Consider the following 23787-nt stretch of genomic DNA (forward strand, 5'->3'; position numbering starts at 1 on the left):
GAGTTATGGGTGGTTTGAACTGTCATGTGGGTGACAGGAATCAAACCTGGGTTCTCGGTAAGAGGAGTCAGTACTCTTAACTGTTGAGCCATCTTTCCAGCCCTGATACACACACGTGTGTGTGTGCGTGTGTGTGGTAAGTCTATGTATGTATATGTGTACACATATATAGATGTATATATGTGTACATTATGTATATATTTACATGAGTCCCATTACTAGCTTATCTTCTCTACCCACCCCTGACTGACTTATCCCCCCCCCCCCCAACCACCACTTATTGACTCATCCTGCAGCATTCCAGGGTGCAGTATTTGGGAAACAGAGTAGAGACAGCTCCTGTGGTCTGAGCTCCAGGCCCCAACATGGGAGTGTGGCAGCCCCGAATTCCTGGGCCTTGCCGGCCTCTGCCTCTTCTGGACACCCATCCGTCAGTTAAGGCCTCCCATCGAGTGGGGCCCGGAGCAGCTGTGCTATCCTGAGAGCTTTGCTGACTTTGTTTCTCCTTAGGTGGCAGCGTTCAAAAATGCTCTAGAGTCATTTGGGTAGCTTGTTGAAAAGACAGATTCCAGCCGGGCAGTAGTGGCACACGCCTTTAATCCCAACACTCAGGAGGCAGAGACAGGCAGATCTCACAGAGGGAGTCCCAGGACAGCCGGGTCACACAGAGAAAATGTGTCTCAAAAAAACAAAGACACAAACAAACAAAAACCCCTGATTCCAGATCCACCCTATATCCAGGGCACTCAAAACACATGCACAACAATGTGTGGGTGCCTGTGTTTAAAGAAAACCACACAAAATGGAGGCATAGACACCCTTCTTAGGCCAGTGGACCCAGGAGATCCTTTCAATATAAAATTAACTCACAATTGCCAGGTTGGGTGTTGCTCACCTACTTTGACTAAGATATGGCCAAAGTGTGTGTGTGTGTGTTGTGTGTGCTTGCACACTCACGCACACGTGCATGTGTCGGGGACCCAGGACAAGCGAGTATCTGCAGTTTTTGAGGGGTGTGCAGCCACCTCCTCTTTACCCATCGAGTCAGAACTGTGGGTCTTGACAGAGATGCATTTTAGTTTGGAAGGTAATGACTGCTCTGACAAGCTCTGCCAAGAAAGGGACACGGAAATGCCTGGATGTCCCCTCTCTGTCATCCCCGCCTTACCCTACACAAGGCTGAAGTGTAGTGGCAGGGGTAGGTAAAGATGAACGGTTTGGGAGTTCTGGGTTCGGATCCTGCTATCACCCCCCACACTTCTGAGCCAGGAGCTGACGCATGCAGCATGAGCTGCGTGTATCTGTTTGTGTGCTATAGTCAATGTTGTGTCCCGTCACTGGATGAAGCTGACTGTATTTCACATGTGGGAACACCAGCGCCCAGAGGCAGTGAGTAACTTCCCTAAAGTCGCACAGCAGAAGAAGGATTTGAACCTGGCTGCCTGGCTGCAGGGCCTGACGGGGTCCGCGGGAGCCATGGATGGACCTCTTATCTCAGAGAGCCATACCTCTCTTTGCTTGGTCAGGTGGTTCTCCAGGTCCTGGATTCTCCTCTTTTCCTTCTCTAGGGTGTCTCGCATTTTGTGTCTCTCAAAGGTGATGCTTTCTGCGTTCTGGAAGTCAAAGAGGGATTTGAGGGTGCGGGCAGAAGAGAGGGGGTGGTGGTTTGAATAAGAGCCCCTCCCTATAGACTCACAGGTGTGGCCTGTGGGAGGCCCAGTCTCCTGCTCTCTGCCTTCGGATCTAGCTGTAACTCTCAGCTACTGCTCCAGGACTGTGGCGAGAGCTGCCATGCTCCACCATGCCCCCCCCCAGTGTTGATCCCCCCATGATGATAATGGACTATAACCCCTTGAAACCACAAGCAAGTCCTCAATCAATCATTTTCTTTTTTTATAAGGGCTGTCTTGGTCATGGCGTCTCTCCCCAGCAGTTGAACCCGTGACTAAGATAGAGGCGAACTCACTGCAGGGGAAGCCAAGGCGAGTCACCACTGAAACCAGTGACTCGGACAAGAACTCAAGGAACCAGGTGCCTGCCTGGATGAGGTGAGAGGAAGTGAGGAGGCTGGGGAGCAGAAAGCCATGTCTCAGTCCCAGGAGGATAAAGAAGGAGGGGCTCCTTGTTCCTGGTTTCCAGGCTGGCGTCAGTCACGAGTGTTCAGCCCCGTCACTGGGTGCGGAGCCACTGTCTGACCTGGTAGGTGTGTTGGCACCAGGCCAGGTTCACCCTGGAAAGTCCCTGGCTTTTGGGAGGCGGAGCAGAGAGGCGCTGCTTGGAGCGTGTTTCCTGTTCCAGCAGGCACAGAGAAGGGCTATGTGCACTTTATGTACAGTGACTTTTGTCCCACAAAGAGATAACTTCAATACCCATTTCTCAGGGTCCCCGGAGGGGTCTGAGCTCCAGGGATCCTCCCTGGCTGGCTAATGAGTGGCAGGTGGGGGCCACTTCCTGCAGAAGTGCTGCAGCAGGACCAAGGGACTGCGGGGCTGTCAGGCACACCTGGCTGCATGTCCTCCTGGAGGGAGGGAGGGCCCTGGCTGCTCTCACCTCCTTCTGCTGGGTCAGCTGGTTCTCCAGGTCTTGTGTCTTCCTCCTTTCCGCCTCCAGCATTTCCCGCACTTTTCTTTTCTCACGGGCCACACTGTCCTCCAAGACCTGAAAGGTAGGGCCAATAATATCAGTATCCGAGTTAAGGCTAGCAGCTAAGATGGCCTTATGTTACCCTCAGGATGACCACACCCCTATGGTACTACCATGGAGCTGCTGCAAGGATCCCTTTTGTTGTTTGTTTGAGAAACGGTTTCTCTGTGTAAAACAGTCCTAGCTGTCTTGGAATTCGCTCTGTAGACCAGGCTGGCCTTGAACTCACAGAGATCTGCCCACTTCTGCCTCCCAAGTGCTGGGATTAAAGGCATGTGCCACTGCCACCAGACTTAGGATCTCTTTTAACAGACAGGGAACCAGGGGCCAGAAGAGGTGTGGGCCACACTGTCTGTCAACAGGGAGGCCAGGGTCCCGAACACAGCAAACACACAGACCGTGTTCAGAGGCTCTGGGAGGATACCAGCACGCAGAGGGGCCCATATTCTGCAGGAGAAGAATCCCAACTAGTGGAGCTGATTTCTGAAGATTTGGTCTCAGAAGGATGGAGGTATGGGCGTGAATGAGCCTGTCGCTGTAAGGACATAAAAATTTTTAAAAAGCTTTGCTTGGTCAGGAGCTGGTTAAGACACAGGCCTTGAGCTCTTTGCAGCATCGGGAGTTAGCTGGAAACAGGAATCTTTGCAAAAGTGCAGACCAACTGTCCTTAGTAGTTAAGTCCCCTGTCGACGCCCAGCTTTGTGGTCTAGACAGGAGCAGAAGTAACTGCTTGGGGGGGAGGGCGGGGGGCATGAACAGAAGTAGAAGGAGTCCATACCCTGTGCTCAGTAAAACCAACCCCCTTGACCCTGAGTAAACCTGGCTTGCGGTTTTTGCCTATATATGTCAACCCCAAATGAGGAACGGGAGCTCTCCCTACTACACTGCATTCACATGTAATGGAGAACTCCCAGCTAGCTGGGAAGAATTAAACCTTGCTTTTGCATTCTGGACTTGACTGGATTCTGGTGGTCTCTCAGCTTGGGCACAACGTGAGCCTGTCACCACCTCCTAGAAAGTTCAGGATGAGCCTTGCAGGTTTGTGCTGGGACAAGGGAAGAGCTCTGGGTTAGTACCCTGCTGACCCTAGCCACAGAATTTCATCTGGTCCGTTTCTTGCTGTGGCCACTCTGCTAATGGACTCGCTGCAGATTCCACCGCCAGAGAATCTGAAATCCCAAGAAAGGTCGTCTCAGCTTTCACTCCGTAGCTGGACTTCGGGAACTTGGAACTTGCAGTGTGATTTTCACTAGAGTCTACAAGGTGGGGTGGGGGGGTGGGGGATTAGCCTTCAGAGGCATCTGATCCACAGGAGAAGGTGAGGAGCTACACAGAGACAGTTGTATGTGGTTCATTCCCATGATCCCAGCACCTGGAGGTAGAGGAAGGATGATCAGGAGTTTAAAGGTCATCCTTGTCTGTACAGTGAGTTTGAGGCCAGCCTGGGCTAACAGATCCTTTGTCAAAACAAAACCAAACAACAACCAGCAATCAAAAAACAAAACCAAAATCCCAAGAAACAAATGAACAAAACACCCCTGGTGGTGGCTTAATCCTTTCTGGGAAGAAACTAGGGCCAGGCCTTGTCAGAGTAACAGACTGGTGTAACTAAGCCCAGCTGACCTCTGCATGATGCTTAAATTTTTTTTTTTTTAAGGCAGAGTCTTGTGCTGTACTGGTTGGTCTACAACTCCGCATGTAGACCAGGCTGGCCTCAAACTCACACAGATCCACCTACCTCTGCTGTTTGAGTGGAGATTAGAGGTGTGTATCACCACACCTGACCCAGAGGCTTCAATTTTTCTGACTTGCTCCGTCACTTTGGAATCTCTAAATTCAAGGGCCTGGCCAGCCCTTGTTGACTCCTGGTTGGCATCTGACTGAAGTGACTCCATGGAGACCCCACCCCCACCCCCTCACTCTGCCTGGAGACTCAAAGGCAAACCTTGGTGACACTGTTTACAGAGCTCTGAGGAACAGCTGGGTGAGAAACCACGTGTAAACATCTCCCTGGGTTACATCAGACTGTTTGGGCAGACTTGCATTAGGGGGCTACTTTCTCTCTGGTGGAGGGCAGACAAACACTCTACTTGAGGAGGGTGGGTTTTCAGGAAGCCGGGTGGGGGGCGGGGAAAGAGAGTGGGGACAGGAAGGGGCTATGCCTTAGTGCCAGGAGACCTGGCTGTAGTGATAAAGACAGCAGCCACCACAGATCCGTGACACGGTTGGGTCAAATGCTTGGTTGTTCATTATCTCTGGCTTTCCTGGCTCCCTTCCAAGAAGGGAGATGTGGATAGACTCAAATTGGTGTCTCCCGTGGCTGCAAAGCCTGCACCTTCAGGCCTGAGGCATCATCGAAAGCACGTGTGTGAAAGGACCAGGGCTCTGAGAATGGCGACCAGCTAAGTGAACACTGGCAATGTAACAGAGTTTGCTGGTGGGTTAGAGTTTGGGCACATCCACAGAAACACAGCATCCTTCACGAGGGGGAGGAAAAGCCTTCCCCAGGTGTCTGAGGCCAGAGGATGGCATTTGGTTCTGGCTACTGCACTATAGGGAGAGGGCAGGTGATGAACTGCAAAGAGCAAAGCTTATGAGAGGGTAGGGCCCAAAGGACGACCCGGTGCTGCTGCTGGGATGAATTTCATTCCCCTGCGCCCTCTTCCTCCACAGTGGAAATGAGGGCCCGAGCTTTTTGACTTTCCAAGAGAGAAGGGAAATCTGGATTTTCAAATACATTTTAGGAGTACAAACCAAAACATTCTAGGTACGACACATCTGCAGGCCATTTCACCCACTGAACTTCAGCTCAGTGACTTCTAGAGCACAGAGGGGGCATGGGAAGGCCATCCAGGCCAGACTCCTAGCCCGCTGTGCATGGGGACGGGGTGGAGTGGGGTGGTAGTGGCTGGGAAGGATGCAGGAGCTAGTGCCTGACTTTTAAACATCTAGACAGCTGTGTGGAAGAGGAAGCCTGAGGCCTGAGATGGGTTGATGATCGTCACCTTTTGACCCGAAAGGGCGTGACTCACCCCAGCCTAAGAAAGTTCCTGCCAGCCCTGGGTATCCCTCCGTCCAGGGCCGAAGACTTCTGGGTCCTGGTACTGAAGATGCATGAGTTTAGAATGTGGTTGAATCATCCTCTCAAGATCCTGTCACTCCCCATTTGATGTTTCAGAGCATATAGGACACGTGCAACTGGGCCCCAACCTGTCTCAGCCTGCACTCTGTCACCCATGAGACAGAGCCTTTGTGCTATAACCTTAGCTGGCCTCAAACTCACAGGGACCCTCTCAGCCCTAGTGTCAGGGTGACGGGCAGGAGCCACCATGCCTGGCTCACATCTCCATGGCTCTCTTCCAAGTCCTCTTTGCTTCTCCCAACTGCAGAGCCCAGGCCAGGACAAACAGCACAGGACAGCCCCGCTGTGCTCCACCCCTCTTCTCTCTCCCGCAGTCCCTCTAGCCAGCCGACCTCCCGGAGCTGGGCGTACCTCCTTTTGACAAGCCAAGTGGCTTTCCAGATCACGAATTTGAGTCTGTGCCTTCTCCAGGGCCTCCTGTGCTCTGTGTTTCTCCTGCGTGATGCTCTCCTCGAAAGCCTGCAAGCCAACAGCTGTTGTGGAGTCCACCTGTTGCCATGGCAGGACATGGACTCTCCCTGGGCTCTGCCTGGTTTGTGCTTCCATCCTGGGCAGGCTCCACCGGGCCCAGAGAAGAGGAACCAGGGGCTCATTGGGCTCCAAAGAAGCAGGTCTGTGTGAGAGCCTCAGATGGACCCTGACAACTGTTGAGTCAACTATGGGCAGACTCAACTCCCCCGCTCGGAACTGCTTACCTTCTTCTGGTAGGTCAAGCGACTCTCCACCTCTCTGGCTTTCATCTGCTCCTCCTCTAGAGCCTCCTTCGCTCTGTTTTTCTCTTGGGCAATAGCTGTCTCCAGGGCCTGCAAGTCAAGGACCCTTGTTAGACAGACCTGGAAACCATGGCAGGAAAGTGGACTCTGCCAGGTTCTGTCTTCAGTCCTTATCACACCCGAAGGAGAGTGTGGGCAGCAGAGTCTTTGGGCTGGAGCACAGGGCTTGGACTGGGAGTGTGGGCAGAGTCTATGGGCTGGAGCACAGGTTCTGGAGTGTGGCACAGCCCAGGTGAGAACCTGGATGGACTCTTCCCAGCTCTGGGCCCTGGCAGCTGAGACTCTCTGCATAGAAGCCTCAGTTTCCCTATCTGTACAATGAGATCAGTACTAATGTTTCCTGCCTTGGGCTGATGTGAGAAAGGGATGCTGAAATGATCAGGGTGAGATTCTTGGCACAGTGACAGCCACCCACCTCTGTGCTGCGGGGGGCGGGGATACAGGCTTAGGTAGAGATATTGGAGAATCAGCCTCATCGACTCTAAATTGTGTTCTAAACCAACCTAAGAAAGACTTCCTGCCAGCTCTGGACAGATGGGTGGCTAGCACTGAAGAAGACTTCCAGGTCGTGGGACTGAAGATGGGATGAGGTTAGGACCAAGGCTAGCAAAACGGCTCAGAGACACACCCCACCCCTTCCCACTCACTGCTGTTTTGTATATAAAGTTTTTTTTTTTTTTAGTTTTTTCGAGACAGGGTTTCCCTGTGGCTTTGGAGCCTGTCCTGGAACTAGCCCTGTAGACCAGGATGGTCTCGAACTCACAGAGATCCGCCTGCCTCTGCCTCCCGAGTGTGTATATAAAGTTTTATTGGGATTCTCTATGCACACTGTGGATGTGTGGTCTACAGCTGCTTTGTAAATAAAGTTTTATTGGGACTCTCTATGCACACTGTGGATGTGTGGTCTGCAGCTGCTTTTGTACAAGAGCAGAGCTGCGATGTCACAGCAGAGATTGAAAACAAGTAGCCTGCAACAATGAAGACATTTATTATCTAGCACTGTGGAGGAAGTTTGCTGACATTGGCCTACAGCAGTAAGAAGTGTGTGCAAAAATTAAGAGGGTGCTCTTCAGGGCCCATCATCATCATCACCATCATCATCACCATCATCATCATTACCACCACCACCATCATCATCATCATCACCACCACCACCATCATCACCATCATCATCACCACAGCCACTACCACCACCATCATCATCATCACCACCATCACCATCATTATCATCACCACGACGACCACTACCACCATCATCATCATCACCACGACGACCACCACTACCATCACCATCATCATCGTCATCATCACCACCACCACCACCACCACCACCACCATCATCATCATCACCACGACCACCACCACCATCATCACCATCATTATCATCATCATCATAAATGGGTGCTGGATTGATGACGGTGCCTGACATTTCTTTGGCCACTTAAAAATCCTCAGAGCAACCAGTATTCATAGGAGGGAGGCTGAGGGATGAACTAAAACTTAGAGATGGAGTACAGGAGGAAGGGTCATTTAAAAGCAGGACAGCGAGGGGGAGATGCTGTCTGTCAGAAAGGCACTTTTGGCATGCAGGCACAAGGACCTGAGTTGATGCCCCGTGTTCGCTTAAAAACAGGTGTGGGGCTGGACAGACGGCACAGCAGGTGAAATGTGCAAGGGAGAGGACCAGCGTTCAGGTCCCCAGCACCCAGGGAAATGCTGGGTGGGTGTGCAGTCTAGCTATAATTACAGGACTCTAGAAGCAGAGAAGAGGGAGCCCTGACCAAGCTCAATAGTTAGCTGTATCTGTGAGCTCTGGGCACTCAGTCAGCACGGAGAGAGCCTGACTCAATCGATAACGTGGACTGTGATCAGGGAGGACCCTTGGGCTCCACACTTGACTGCATATGAGTACATGCTATGCAATGCAGTCACACACATATGTACCCCCCCACACATGCATGACCTCATGAATGCATACCACACGCAGAAAAGAAAGGAAAGGCCAGGCATGGTGATGTGGCCTTGTAATCCCCGTCCTGGGGAGGAGGAGACAGGCTGATTTCTGGGTTCACTGGCCAGGTAGTCTAGCTTACTTGGCAAGTTCCAGGCTAGTGAGAAACCCTGTCTCAAAAAGCAAGGAGGGGTTGGTGGGATAGCTCAGTGGGTAAGGAGGCTCGCTTGCCATGTCCGACAGCCTGATTTTAATATTTGAGAGTCACATGGTGGAAGAAGAGAACTGATTCCTGAAAGCTGTGTTATGACCTCAAACATGGGCCATGACATGAGCATGTCCACACACACGCGCACCCGGACTAAAGCCCACAGAATTTCTTTCAGGTGAATCTCCGGGGTTAAGCTGGTTGACCACCTGGTTGTTCTCTAAAATCTACCTCTGTGATTTCGGCTTCTGTGGTTTGAATCTGAAACACAGGCTCCTGCTGGATGTTTGGTTCCCACCTGTGCTGTCATCGTAGAAGGTTCTGGAAACTTTAGGATGTGGGGCTTAGTAGCAGTAAAGTTGGTCAGCAGGGCATCCTCTCTTGGGTTACACTGAGCAGAAAGTTGGTCATAACTCTCTTAGGTTACACTGAACGCTGCTCCTTTCTCTTCTCTTTGCTTCCTGTCCACCAGGAAGTGCACGGCCCTCTCTGCCACATGCTCCTGACTCTGTAATGTTCTGCTAAGTGCACGGGGTCCAGCAAACATGTAAACTCTTCCTTCCTCTTAAAACGCTAAACACAACTACCCTACAATCCAGGTTCTAAATGAATCCAAACCAGCGGTACCTGCACATCCATGTCTATCACCCAACCATTTATAACAGCCAAGACATGGAACAGGCTGGACACCCCTCAGCAGGTAAACGGACGTGGAAAGAAAATGTATCGCGTTGCATAAAGTAGCCATAGGGAAGAATGGAACAACAGTTTGCAGAGAAATAGGTGGCATTGGAAATCACCACATTAAGAGAAAGAAGCCAGACCCAGAGACATCAGCATCGTGTTTTATCTTGTATGAGGAACTGATGAGGGAGGTCCAAGCTTTGGTCCACAGGTTGCATGAGGAGCTATGGGTCCAGCACTAGACTCTCCCTTTCCTTTAAGCATACTGAGATTTTTTTTTTAAGATAGGGTCTCCTATGTATTCCTGGCTGACCTGGAACTTATTATATAGACCAGGCTAGCCTCTAGCCCCCAAAGATTTGCCTGCTTCTGCCACCCAAGTGTTGGGATTAAAGGCATGTGTCACTGTGCTGAACCCTATTTCGTGTTCTTTCACACCTGTGAAGTAGTTTGTAGAGTGTGACGAGCAAGCCAAGGGGACTGTTTTGGGGAGGAGGGGAACTGAGGGGGACTTGCAAGAGTAACGGGGTGAATGGGGTTAATGTAGAATGTTAATGTAGAATGTTATATAAGCACAAAAATGTCATAATGAAACCCACCGTTGTGTGCACAAAATACTTTTTTTTTTAAAAAAAAAAGAATCCTTCCTTCTTTAAGACTTTTTTTAAACAATCAAGCCGGGTGGTGATGGCGCACACTTTTAATCCCAGCACTCGGGAGGCAGAGACAGGTGGATCTCTGTGAGTTTGAGGCCAGCTCTAGTTTAAAAAAAAAAAAGGTTCTTTAAAAACTCTCAGGCATTCTACCCTATCGACGAGAAGGCTGATAAACCCAGCAGCCCTCGTTAATCTTACCTTTACGAGCTTTGGCTATTGGCTCTCCCATTTTATACCCTCCACTTCACAGGAGGCAGGAAGGGGGCTAGGGAGATGGCAAGGATGTCTACTGCAGTACCCGATGGCCTGAGTTCAATTCCCAGGACCTACATGGTGGAAGGAGGGGACTGACTGCCACTGTCCTCAGACAGACAGACAGACAGACAGACACACACACACACTGAATAACTAATGAGGAGAAAGGCAAAGAGGAAGGAGGAGGCAGATATCCCAAAGAAACTGGATGTGAACCGGAGGTTGGAGAGAGGGCGGAGAGCAGGTGTATGTGACAGAGAAGGACTGTGGGAGTCTGGAGCCAACAGAGGGGACAATGCTGTGGGAGGCCTTGTCCCTCCCTGAGGAGAGGAGGAAGGACTTGGAGTCTTGCAGATGGGAACAAATGCACGGCCCTCCACACCCACTCTGACTGTGGCTACCAACTATGGCTATGCTTTGCAATGTTGCCAACCCCAGAGCCTGGGCGACACTCCCGCCTTTGTCCTCAGAGTCTAAATGAATAAACACAGCCAGGCAATGAGGTCATAAGCCACTGACCAAGGAGGAAAGCAAAGAAAGCAACAGAATGGGTGGCAGGACCTCAAGTGTGACGCAGGAGAATGACAGGAACTGGATTTGGACACCCACTTTCTACCTTCTCCACAGAGTCTGATACAATGGGCCTTTTAATTTATCTTTTAAAAGATTTACTTATTTTATTATGTATACAATGTTCTGCTTGTTTGTATGCCTGCAGGTCAGAAGAGGGAACCAAGTCTCATTACAGATGGTTGTGAGCCACCATGTGGTTGCTGGGAATTAAACTCAGGACATTTGGAAGAGCAGCCAGTGCTCTTAACTGCTGAGCCATCACTCCAGCCCCCCTTAAAGATTTATTTATTTTTATGTATTATGTATGGGTGTTTTGCCCACATGTATGTGTGCTATCTGTGCACAGGGCCCACAGAGGCCAGAAGAGGGCATCAGTCTCCCTGGAACTGGAGTTACAGATGCTTATGAGCTATCATGTGGGTGCTGGGAAGCAAACCCCAGTCCCTGGCAAGAGCCGCCAATGCTCTTACCAATGAGCCATCTTTCCAGTCTATTGCTGGGGTTTGGGGCTCAATCATTCACCCCATGCAACTCATTTAGAACCATCACATTAGTCCACAAGCTGGGGAGGTCACTGCTCAACCCCAAGCCCCCAGTGACCCATGGAAAGGTCCCACCTCGCTTCTCAGCCTCAAAGGAACTGTCATGGGTCACCTTACCTTCTTCTCTTCCGCCAGCTGCTGGATTTTGGCTTTTAGCTTCTGCTCTTGTTCTAGCTTCTCTTTGTTCAGCTTCTCCTTCTCAGCCAGGTACTCCTGCTCCAGAGACTGCTGAGTTTCCTGAGAAGTGCTTACCTGGACCTGCATGGAGAGAAAAGTCAAATGAATCCCACAGGGGAGAGTCTGCGGTCTTTTTCTCTTCCTTACAAATTGTTTATCTTCCAGGGAGGAAAGCCCTCCATAAAAGCTCCTTAAAAACATGGCTGAGCCATCTTCGGTCTAGAGAAGTGACTGGCGAGGAAACAGCAAGAATACTAATATGCCACACCCTGGTCCTGGACAGAGATCCCTGCTCTAGTTAATTCTCTGTGCTTCCCCATTCTGAACAGGAGGTGTCATGGGGCCTGCATCTCATTTGTGACATGATGGGGGTGGTTAGCCCAGTGCATGGTGGGTAGTAAGTGCTCGGTAACCGGCAGCTCATATTGTTGGAAAGCTCCTACTTTTGGTTCTTTATCCAATTAGCTGTGCGGCAGTCAGATTATCACCAACCTCTCTGAACACCCATGTCCATTATCTGTGGAATGGAACTGATGAGCTGCCGGCTATGGATCAGATCTGGTTCACCGTCTGTGTGTGTGTGTGTGTGTGTGTGCGTGTGTGTGTGTGTGTTTGTAGGTATGTGTCATGGCATCGTGTGGAGATGAGAGGACAACCTGGCTGAGTCAGTTTTCTCCTTCCACCATGTGGGTCCCAGGGGTTAAATTTAGGAGGTCAGGCTTGGTGGCAAGCACCTTGATCTGCTGAGTCACCTCACTGGCCCTCTTTCAGAGTTTTTACAGAGGAAATCAAGCACTGTGGATATCCCAGGAGGTCAGATACAGCAGGCGCCCTGTGTTTGTGTATTCTTGGTGAGCCATCTCAGACACTGGGCTCAATCCCTTTGTGCACACGGAAAATCCTGTCACCTGCAGGAGGGTGGGTGCTGACTCACCCACAGCATGGAAACAAATTCAAATTCACAGTTGGGGAGGGGAGAAGAGAACATAAAGAATCACCTGAAGTTCCTGGGTCTGGCTCATGATTTTCTTGTAATGTTCCAGAAGATATATTAGATACAGAGAGAGCCCTTAAAAAGAGGGGCGGGAGGAGAGGCGTCAGTTTCTCCTGTGTCCTTTTCTTCCCCCACTTCCATCCCTCCCTCTACCCGTCCCTTCCTCTGTTTATGTAATCCTCTCCTTTTTCAGATGTGGTCTTGCCCCTTGGTGGCAGCTCACATCTTTAATTCCAGCATTCAGGAGGAAGAGGCATGTGGATCTCTGTGAGTTCGAGGCCAGCCTGGTCTGCAAAGTTGAGTTCCAGGACAGCCAGGGCTATACAAAGAAACCCTGTCTTGAAAAAACAGCAAGAGAGGGTGTGTGTGTGTGTGTGTGTGTGTGTGTATGTGTGAGTGTGTGTGTGTGTGTGTGTGTGTGTGTGTGTGTGTGAGAGAGAGAGAGAGAGAGAGAGAGAGAGAGAGAGAGAGATCTTGCTATGTAGCACAGGCTGGCCTTGAACTTGTGACCCTTCTGCTTCAGTATTCTAATTGCCCACGGTACAGATGTGCATCACCACGCCCAGCCATGCATGATGACTTACGGAATCTGCAATCTGCAGACAGGCAGACAGAGGCACCGTGGCCCTCCCATCAAGACAACACGAACTGTCAGCAGTGTTTTTATTTTTAAATGGCTGTTGGGCCAGACACAAATCCATAGTGCGGATGACTTCGTTTTGGTAGAAATTAAATGCAAATTGAGAGTGGGGAATTCTGTGAGGCCACACACTCTCAATCCTTAGAGTGTAGTCTGAAGTGACGGGTCCACCCTGACAGATAAAAAACACACGGGGACCATGGGTAGCACCCACACGACAGGGGAGGAACACACAGGGACCATGGGTAGCGCCCACACGACAGGGGATGACAGGGGAGTGTGATAGGCTGTTTTGGCTAAAAAGCCACTAGGTGTGGGCAGAGTGGGAGGGAGAACATTCCAGAATAGAAGTTGAGGCTGGCTGAGGGATGATGCCACCAACAGCTGGGTCCTAGTTCCTGGGACCTGTGAGTGCGCGGAGAAAGGGACTTTGCCAGTGCGCTTAAGTTAAGGACTCTGATGTAGAGATTGTCCAGGGTTATCTGTGTGGACTCAACACAATCACAGTAATTCTCATAAGAAGGAGACAGAGGCCAGGCAACAAAAACATCTAGACAACTGGTCTAGATGCTGGCCTCGGGTGTAGCGAGAAAGCCCACATGTGTTCCAAGTCACTTGGGCTGTGGTGACTTGTTGGAGCAGCACACAGCACAAAGATGAGAGGATGAAGACCCGTGGGGACCAGGGAGCCATGGAGTTTCCCTGGGCAGCTGAAAGGTAGTGGTGGTGGCGGGGGAGGAATGGCAGGTGGAGCTGGATGGGAGGCTGAAGACCGGAAGAGATCATTTCTGGTAGGCCCGGGGAGGAGCCTAAAATGTACCGCCTTGATTTAAAAACCTCAGAAACGTATAGTGCACCTCTGTACGTTTGGGTGTCATTACCCGCCGTGTGCCTGGTGCTCTGAATCAGGGGACACTCCCATCCCCCACGACAGCATCCTGTCATCGCCCCAGCTTTGAGTGGGGTGGCTGCTGGCGGTCCCTGACAGCGGCGTGACGGCAGGGTCTGAGTCACAAGTGGCTGGGCTACTGACCGAGCAGTGAGCTGCTCTGGGAAGACCATACTTGCAGAATAAAGGCTGGGATAATTAGAGAGGAGTGGGCGACAGGCCGTCTTCACTGGCATGGTAGTGAAGCCCCTTCCTTGCCGTGGAGACTGCCTTATGCCCTATAGCAGTAGTTCTCAGCCTTCCTAATGCTGCAACCCTTTAATACAGTTCCTCATGTTGTGGTGACCTCCAACCATACAATTACTTTGTTGTTACTTCATAACTGTAATTTTGCTATGTTAAGAATTATAATGTAAATATCTGATGTGCAGGATATCTTATATATGACCTCCACAGGGGTCGAGACCCACAGTTTGAGAACCGTTGCCCTATAGGGTGTTTAGAAGTTTCCCTTGCCTCTGTCGGATGCCAGAAGTATCTCTCTTGGCCAGCCCATCAACAGAACAAAAGTACTCTAAACATGGCCAGATATCCCTGAGATGTTAGAGGTTCCTGCACTGAGTTAGAGGCAGGGGACTTGCTTGTATCCAAAGGTGTGCCCACGTGGTCAAGGGCGATGTTCTGAGCTAGGTTGCAGAAGCAGGCTGACACCAGCCAGCTCTGAGATACCTGGAATCTGAACTACGGGAAGGACCCCAAGGGGAGCTGATGAGAGAGGCACTGGGTGCCACCTGTGGCCAGGGCCAGTAGAGGTTCTCATTCAGCTACCACCTGTGACCCAGGAGACAAACAGAGGGGCCACATCATGGGTGGGATCTAGGGAGGACCACAGGGAGTGGGGAGCAACTGAAGGTGAAGTGGAGACGGGGTGCAGACTGTGTTTCCAGGTCCGATGGTGAAATATGATCGTGTTGGGATTTTACCTTTGGGGAGAAGAGCAAGATTTCATGATATTTTCAGTTACAAAGGCTTTACGTGTTCATTACAAAAACCCAAAGGTTACAGAAGTTGGTCGTAGGAAGAGCTCACGGCTCTGTCTTCAGTGTTCCACAGAGTGGCCAGCACACAATAATTGCTGAGGCTGGGATACAGCTCAGTGGGTAAAGGGCTCGCCTAGCTCGTAGGACGCCCTGGGTTTGATTCCCAGCACCAGTGTAAACCAGATGGGGTGGTGCAAACCTGTAATCCCTGCCCTCGGGAGGCAGAGACAAGAGGGTCAGAGGTTCAAGGTCATCCTCAGCTGCGTGTCAGAGGCCAGCCTGAGTCAGTTAAGAGACTCTGTCTCAAGAAACAAAAACAGTCACACACACAAAAAGGTTGAATGACTGAATGAAAAAGCAAAGGCCCTCTGTGATCTACCCTGTCACCATGATATTCCGTAATTTTGTGTGCTCCACCCCCAGATTTTTCTTTTGGTCAGCTACTGACATAAAAAAAAAATTAAAAAAAGGAACATGGTTTACATATTGTTCTGTAACTTCTTTCTTCTTTCGTCAGGGTCTCACGCCTCCTGAACGCTGGTGTGACTGGATCTTCCTTCCTTTGTTTTCCTTCCTTCCTCCCTTCCTTCTTTTTTCCCCTTTCTTCTTTAAGGTTCTACATACTGATTACTGAACCAACCAGATCACTCATGTAAAACAGATGAATAGCAAATCTCAGCCTCAGCTGAGCCTAAATCTCCAGCCATAAAAACTTGGAACTGTGTCCGGTAGACCAGATGACCTCTGTAGAACAAGTCGCCCCGGGATTCAGTGTGAACAGCTTTGCTGCTGTAAATTCTCCACAGCGTCTTAACAAGCTGTGCCTGACCTTGTTACCCACGGGACAGTGGGATGAGTTGGCTTTTGTTTCTTGGTCGGGGATCCCTTAATTTTGAAAGTCTTGTGAGAACACAGAGGCAGGGGAGCAACCGAGTCAGCTGATAGCCCACAATGGCAGCGATGACAATGGTGGAGAGCTTTTTCTCTTCTCTTCCCCCACTTAAAGATATGGCATATCTTAGCTCTTCTAGAAGTGTGGATCTCCCCCAACACCACCCGAGTTGCAAAAATGGATACAGAAAGGCTTGCAGAGGTATCTCTAAACAGTCCTTTCTTTCCCTTATCAAGGGAGCCTGAGAGTTGAGTGGGGGCTGCTGACATTCAAGGCTTCCCCTTCTATGTTTCCTGTCTTCCCAGCACTCCCTGTGATGCCAATCAGATTGAAAGCGGTGCTTCCTGGAGGCCGAGCTGCAAGATTCAAGGCTCCCCCACATTAGGCAACCTGCACTGCCCTGGGGTTTGTCTCAGGGCCTTGTTGCTATGCAAGATTTTTGTCCTGGAACGCTGTTGTGAAGGAATGCAGGAAGCATGGTGCTTCCTAGGAGCAGGGCTCCGAGGTCAAAGGGACCTGGAGCAGGGAAGGACACATGCCGTGTCACTAAGGCTGCCTTGAAAAGGCTCTTCCTCTCTGGGCCCTACTAAGTGCTAATTCACTGCCTGGTGGAGGATGGGTGGGGTCTGGATGCAGTTTCTGCTCAGGCACAGGTCGGTGGCCGCCACCATCCCTGTTGTCACCACCATCACAACCGTCGCCATAACCAACATCACCATAATCACCACCATCACCATCATCCCCATCACCACCATCACCACCATCCCCGTCATCACCACCATCATAATCATCACCATCACCACCATCCCCATCATCACCACCATCACAACCGTCACCATAACCAACATCACCATAATCACCACCATCACCATCATCCCCATCACCACCATCACCACCATCCCCGTCATCACCACCATCATAATCATCACCATCACCACCATCCCCATCATCACCACCATCACAACCGTCACCATCACCACCATCACCATAATCACCACCATCACCATCATCCCCATCACCACCATCACCACCATCCCCGTCATCACCACCATCATAATCATCACCATCACCACCATCCCCATCATCATCACCATCACAACCGTCACCACTACCATCTCCATCATTACCACCATCCTCGTCATCACCACCATCACAACTGTCACCATCACCAACATCACCATACTCACCACCATCACCACCATCCCCATCACCACCATCACCACCATCCCCGTCATCACCACCCTCCCCGTCATCACCACCATCCTCGTCATCACCACCATCACAACTGTCACCATCACCAACATCACCATAATCACCACATCACCACCATCCCCGTCATCACCACCATCACCACCATCACCATCATCCCCATCATCACCACCATCATAATCATCACCATCACCACCATCATAATCATCACCACCATCCCCGTCATCACCACCATCACAACCATCACCATCACCACCATCACCATAATCACCACATCACCACCATCCCCGTCATCACCACCATCACAACCATCACCATCACCACCATCACCATAATCACCACCATCACCACCATCCCCGTCATCACCACCATCCCCATTGTCACCACCATCCCTGTTGTCACCACCATCACAACCGTCGCCATCACCACCATCCCCGTCATCACCACCATCACCATCATCCCCATCACCACCATCACCACCATCCCCGTCATCACCACCATCACAACCATCACCATCACCACCATCACCATAATCACCACCATCACCACCATCCCCGTCATCACCACCATCCCCATTGTCACCACCATCCCTGTTGTCACCACCATCACAACCGTCGCCATCACCACCATCCCCGTCATCACCACCATCACAACCGTCACCATCACCACCATCACCACCATCCCCATTGTCACCACCATCCCTGTTGTCACCACCATCACAACCGTCGCCATCACCACCATCCCCGTCATCACCACCATCACAACCGTCACCATCACCACCATCACCACCATCCCCGTCATCACCACCATCACAACCGTCGCCATCACCACCATCTTTGCTGCCTTAGTCACTGTTCTGTTGCTGTGAAGAGACACCATGACCAAGGCAACTCTTATAAAGAAAACATTTAATTGGGGCTGGCTTACAATTTCAGAGGGTTTAGTCCATTACCATCATGGTGGGGAGCATGGGGTGGTATGGTATCCAGGCAGGTGCTGGAGCAGTAGCTGAGAGCTACATCCTGATCCACAGGGAAAGAGAGAGACTCTGGGCTTGACATGGTCTTTTGAACCCTCAAAGCCCACCTCCAGTGACATACTTCCTCCAACAAGGCCACACCTCCTAATTCTTCTAATTCTTTCAATTAGTGCCACTCCCTGGCGACCAAATCTGTGAACCTCACTCAAACCACCACAGTGACTTATCACCATTGTCACCATCATTACTACCTTCTCTGATGACATTAGCATCATCAGCATCACCATTATCTTCACCATTACCACCACTATCTCCAAAATCATTACCTTTACCAAACCATCAGCATCACCACTGTGGTGGTTTGAATAACAATGGCCCCATAGGCTTGTATGCATGAAGATTTGGTTCCTGTAGTTAGTGGAACTAAGTATAGGAGAGATAAAGAGCTATGGCCTGGTTGGAGGTATGTCATGGCAGGCTTTGAGGTTTCAAAAATCTCTCATCATCCCCTGTGTGCTCTCTCTGCCTCCTGCTTGTGGTTTGAGATGTGAGCTCTCACAACATGGTAGCTGTTCCTTCCACAATCCCTTTGTTCTGCCATCATGGACTCTAGCCCTCTGACACCAGAAGCTCAACTAAGTGCTTTCTTTATAAGTTGCCTTGGTCATGATGTTTTAGCAGATCAACAGAAAAGTAATTAATACAACCACCACTGTTTTTTAACAAAATCTCGATTATTTGATTTTATCAATAAAGACTTGGGAGTCAGATGTTGGGGTGAAGGCCTGCTGGCTCAGAGAGGCAGAGAGAGCACCCAGCTGACCTTCCTCATCCCAGAAAACTCCTTCCTCCTCTCTGTCTCCAACCATTCTTTTTAAACTTTATGTCTCTCCCTTCTACTTTCCGTGTGCCTCTCTATCTGTCTTTCTGACTCCTTCTTACTCTCTATGGTCACTTTCTGTCAACTGGCTACTGGCTACTGGCTCTGCCTCTTGACCTATAGTTGACTTTATCCAATCCTGGTTACAACATTCAGTCAGAAAGCTCTTGGATTAAGGTTGTGTGCTAGGGCTGAGCCACACCACAAGTAGAAACAGGTTTTTCTAGTTAGTACTGCAATCTTGGGGTTCACAGTGTGATCAGATATCCTGCAACCCTTCACTACTGTCATCACCTTCACCACTACCGTCACCTTCATTACCATCATCACCACCATCACCTTCATTACCACCACCACCACCACCACCTTCATTACCATCACCTTCACCACCACCATCACCTTCACCACCACCATTACCTTCACCACTACCATCACCTTCATTACCATCATCACCACCACCACCGCCATCACCACCATCACCTTCACCACCACCATCACCTTCACCACTACCGTCACTTTCATTACCGTCATCACCACCATCACCACCATCACCTTCATTACCACCACCACCACCATCACCTTCATTACCATCATCACCACCGCCGCCATCACCACCATCACCTTTACCACCACCATCACCTTCATTACCACCATCACCACCACCATCACCTTTACCACCACCATCACCTTCATTACCATCATCATCACCACCACCACCACCACCGCCATCACCACCATCACCTTTACCACCACCACCACCACCACCATCACCTTCATTACCATCACCACCACCACCATCACCTTCATTACCATCATCACCACCGCCATCACCACCATCACCTTTACCACCACCATCACCTTCATTACCATCATCACCACCACCATCACCTTTACCACCACCATCACCTTCATTACCATCATCACCACCACCACCACCGCCATCACCACCATCACCTTTACCACCACCACCACCACCACCATCACCTTCATTACCATCATCACCACCACCGCCATCACCACCATCACCTTTACCACCACCATCACCTTCATCACCATCATCATCACCACCACCACCACCACCACCACCACCACCATCACCTTCACCACCACCACCACCGCCATCACCACCATCACCTTCACCACGATCATCTTCAGCGCTACTGTCACCACTATCGTCACCAGCACCACCCTCCATCTTCCCCGCCCTCTTCCTTCCACTTCTCCTCCTTGTGCTGATGGCTCTGTGCTGGAACCAGAGGCAGGGTGGAGAGAGTAGGGAGCACTCCATCTCACCTGCTCCTTTCAGTCTTTTGGAATCTCAATCTAACACTGCTTACGCCGAGGGAAAAACCCCTTTGCCAGTCACTTCCTCTTCCCCACGGCTCCTTTTATTACTTTTTGTCTGTTCCTCTTTAGTTTGCAGAAGCAAAGTCACTGTAATCACAGAGCCAGCAGCCCCCATCTCACCAGTGATCCACAGATTACCTCCTCCCAAAAGCAAGCTGTGGATAAGGAGCACTAAGGAGCCTGCACTGGGGAACCTCCCATCCTCTGTCCCTGCACATACAGTGTGAACTGGGGAACCTCCCATCCTCTGTCCCTGCACACACAGTGTGAACTGGGGAACCTCCCATCCTCTGTCCCTGCACCCACAGTGTGAACTGGGGAACCTCCCATCCTCTGTCCCTGTGCACACATTGTGAAGTGAGGAACCGCCCATCCTCTGTCCCTGTGCACACAGTGTGAACTGGGGAACCTTCCATCCTCTGTCCCTGTACACACAGTGTGAAGTGAGGAACCTCCCATCCTCTGTCCCTGTACACACAGTGTGAAGTGAGGAACCTCCCATCCTCTGTCCCTGTGCACACAGTGTGAATTGGGGAAACTCCCATCCTCTGTCCCTGCGCACACAGTGTGAACTGGGGAACCTCCCATCCTCTGTCCCTGCACACACAAGGTGAACTGGGGAACCTCCCATCCTCTGTCCCTGCACATACAGTGTGAACTGGGGAACCTCCCATCCTCTGTCCCTGCACATACAGTGTGAACTGGGGAACCTCCCATCCTCTGTCCCTGTGCACACAGTGTGAATTGGGGAAACTCCCATCCTCTGTCCCTGTACACACAGTGTGTGTGAACAGAGGCGGGTTCTGCAGAGCCCAGCATAGCGCTGCTCAGAGTTCAGGGCTGAAGCCGGGAGAGAACAATGGTGGGTCTGAGAAGTGCTGACCAAGGCCCGTCTTTCTCAGCCTTTCTGGAACGGCCGCCTCGACAGCTTAACTTCATATCCATATTTCTTTACAGTAACAGATGGCTCCATTTACAGACACAGACAGTGATGACAGAAATGGTCTTGGGAGTGAGGAGGGGACAACGTACACACAGCTTGGTGCAACTGTTACCCGAGGGAGAGACCCGGATCTGCTTCTTATTGCTTCTAGCCTGAACAAGCAACTGGAAGCCTAGGCCACGCCTCCCCTGGCAACTCCGGCTGGAGAGCCACTGGTGGGGGAAACACATTAGCTCCCTCACCCTCTGACCCAGCCCTCATCTCTCATTTCTGTGTACACATTTAGATAAATTAAGCTTATTCTTACTTTTGCTTTTTTTTTTTAACCCCGCCTTATGGATTATATTGGAGACACCCTGTCTGGGAGGCTGAAGCATCAAAATGCAAACAACTCTCTATAGTTCATTAATGGCTGTATGAATGCCATATTTATGCAGCCCTTTTTGTAGCAATTTTTAAAGGAATGGCCACAATTTTCAAAATGTTGGTGCTACTATAAGCATGTCCCTGGGAGCTCTCTCCACTCACTCTGTATGGTCATTTTGTATACCATCCACACCGATGGCTTTATTCATTCATCATTATCCACCCACCCATCCATCCATCTATCTACCCATCCGTCCATCCATCCACCCATCCATCCATCCTCCCATCCATCTATCCATCCATCCATCCATCCATCCATCCATCCATCCATCCATCCATCTGTCCATCCGTCCGTCCGTCCGTCCATCCATCCATCCTCCCACCCATCCGTCCACCCATCTATCCATCTATCCATCCATCCATCCGTCCGTCCGTCCGTCCGTCCGTCCGTCCATCCATCCATCCACCCATCCATCCATCCATCCGTCCACCCATCCACCCATCCATCCATCCATCCACTCACCCATCCACCTATCCGCCCATCCATCCATCCATCCACCCATCCATCCATCCACCCATCCACCCATCCACCCACCCATCCATCCATCCACCCATCCACCCATCCATCCATCCACCCATCCACTCATCCATCCATCCACCCATCCACCCATCCATCCACCCATCCATCCATCCATCCATCCACTCACCCATCCATCCATCCATCCATCCATCCACCCATCCATCCATCCATCCACCCACCTGCCCATGCACGCATCTATCCTTTACCCATCTACCATCCTTCCTATCTGCCCACACCCCTCTTTCCTCCTTTCCACCTCCCACCTGCCTTTTCTTCCTTCTTTCTCACTCACTCCTTTCTCCTCCCATCTCTCTTCCACAGACATTTATGAACCTCTTCCAAAGTGGCAGAACTCCCCTGAGCATGGGATGCATCGCTGTTCTCTGTTTCCAGACAAGGCATCCAGGCGGAGCTGCCTCCTGAGCTCTGTATCACTTGAACCCATCCTTTCCCTTGAACCTGGGCTGCATCCAGCATGGCAGAGACTTAACAGTCACACAGATAGATATCTATATGCCATTTTCTGACTGTGTTCAATCCTGTCACTTCCTAAAGACACTAGAATCTTTTCTCCCTCACCCCTACTCTGGCTCGCGTTTGGCCGCTGTCACCTTTAATAATAACTCACTATGTAGACCAGGCTGGCATAAAACTCAGAGATCTGTCTGTCTCTGTTGGAATAAAAGGTGTGGACACCATACCTGGCTACACTTAACATGTTTTTTCTCTAAATGGTTTGTTTGTTTAGTTTTATACATGTATGAGTGTTTTGCCTGAATGTCAGCCTGTGTGTCATGTGCCGTGCCTTTTGGGAGCTGGTCCTCTCCTTCCACCATGGATCCCGCGGACTGAACCCAGCTCATGAGACTTCCTGCTGGGCCGTCTAGCCAGCCCTAATGATTCACCAGTTCCCTCCTCACCAGCGTGTCCTATTTCGGGAGGATTCATGGTGACATTCCAGACACATGGAACCGTAGGAGAGAAAAGGGCCCAGTTACCTTTGTCGGAACCCAACATTTCGATGTTGAGGTCCCTAAGCAGCTGCTCTGTTTCCTCCAGCCAGGACAGGGCCACTCGCAGGATTTCCAGGACAGCCTTCTGAAGCCCTGCCACGGGTGGGCTGAGCTGCAGGTGCTGAAGGAGCCCCACCTCCTTCTTCAGGTCGCGGCTGCTGCACGATTCCCCCATGCAAGCCTGAGAACAGACAGCTCATGAGCAGACAGACCCAATGTCTATAAATGGCCCTGGTGTGACTGGCCTGTGAGGAAGGAGATCTCGGACTTGGCCAGAAAGCAGTGTCATGAAGCCACCACTTCCCTGGCGTGTCCCAGCTTCATTCAGTTTCTTTTGGCAGCCTTTATTTTCTCCCATTTTAATTCGGCCTCAGTGTGTGTGTGTGCATGTGTGTGTGTGCGCACGCATGT

The 23787-nt window shown here is 50.8% G+C and overlaps 1 protein-coding gene across 1 annotated transcript in view; it reads right to left on the reverse strand.

Moving 5' to 3' along the window:
• The window catches only part of Fhad1 (forkhead associated phosphopeptide binding domain 1), a 114421-nt gene that overhangs the window by 37995 nt on the left and 52639 nt on the right, over positions 1-23787 (reverse strand). Inside the window, exons 12-18 of the mRNA XM_075944925.1 lie at positions 23362-23557; positions 12603-12673; positions 11545-11685; positions 6481-6588; positions 6137-6244; positions 2551-2658; positions 1509-1613 (exon numbers count right to left, since the gene is read on the reverse strand). Of these exons, the coding sequence (XP_075801040.1) occupies positions 1509-1613; positions 2551-2658; positions 6137-6244; positions 6481-6588; positions 11545-11685; positions 12603-12673; positions 23362-23557 (837 nt within the window). The remainder of the gene's footprint in view (positions 1-1508; positions 1614-2550; positions 2659-6136; positions 6245-6480; positions 6589-11544; positions 11686-12602; positions 12674-23361; positions 23558-23787) is intronic.

This window comes from Microtus pennsylvanicus, chromosome 13, assembly GCF_037038515.1.
Source record: "Microtus pennsylvanicus isolate mMicPen1 chromosome 13, mMicPen1.hap1, whole genome shotgun sequence".
Classification (NCBI taxonomy): Eukaryota; Metazoa; Chordata; class Mammalia; order Rodentia; family Cricetidae; genus Microtus; species Microtus pennsylvanicus.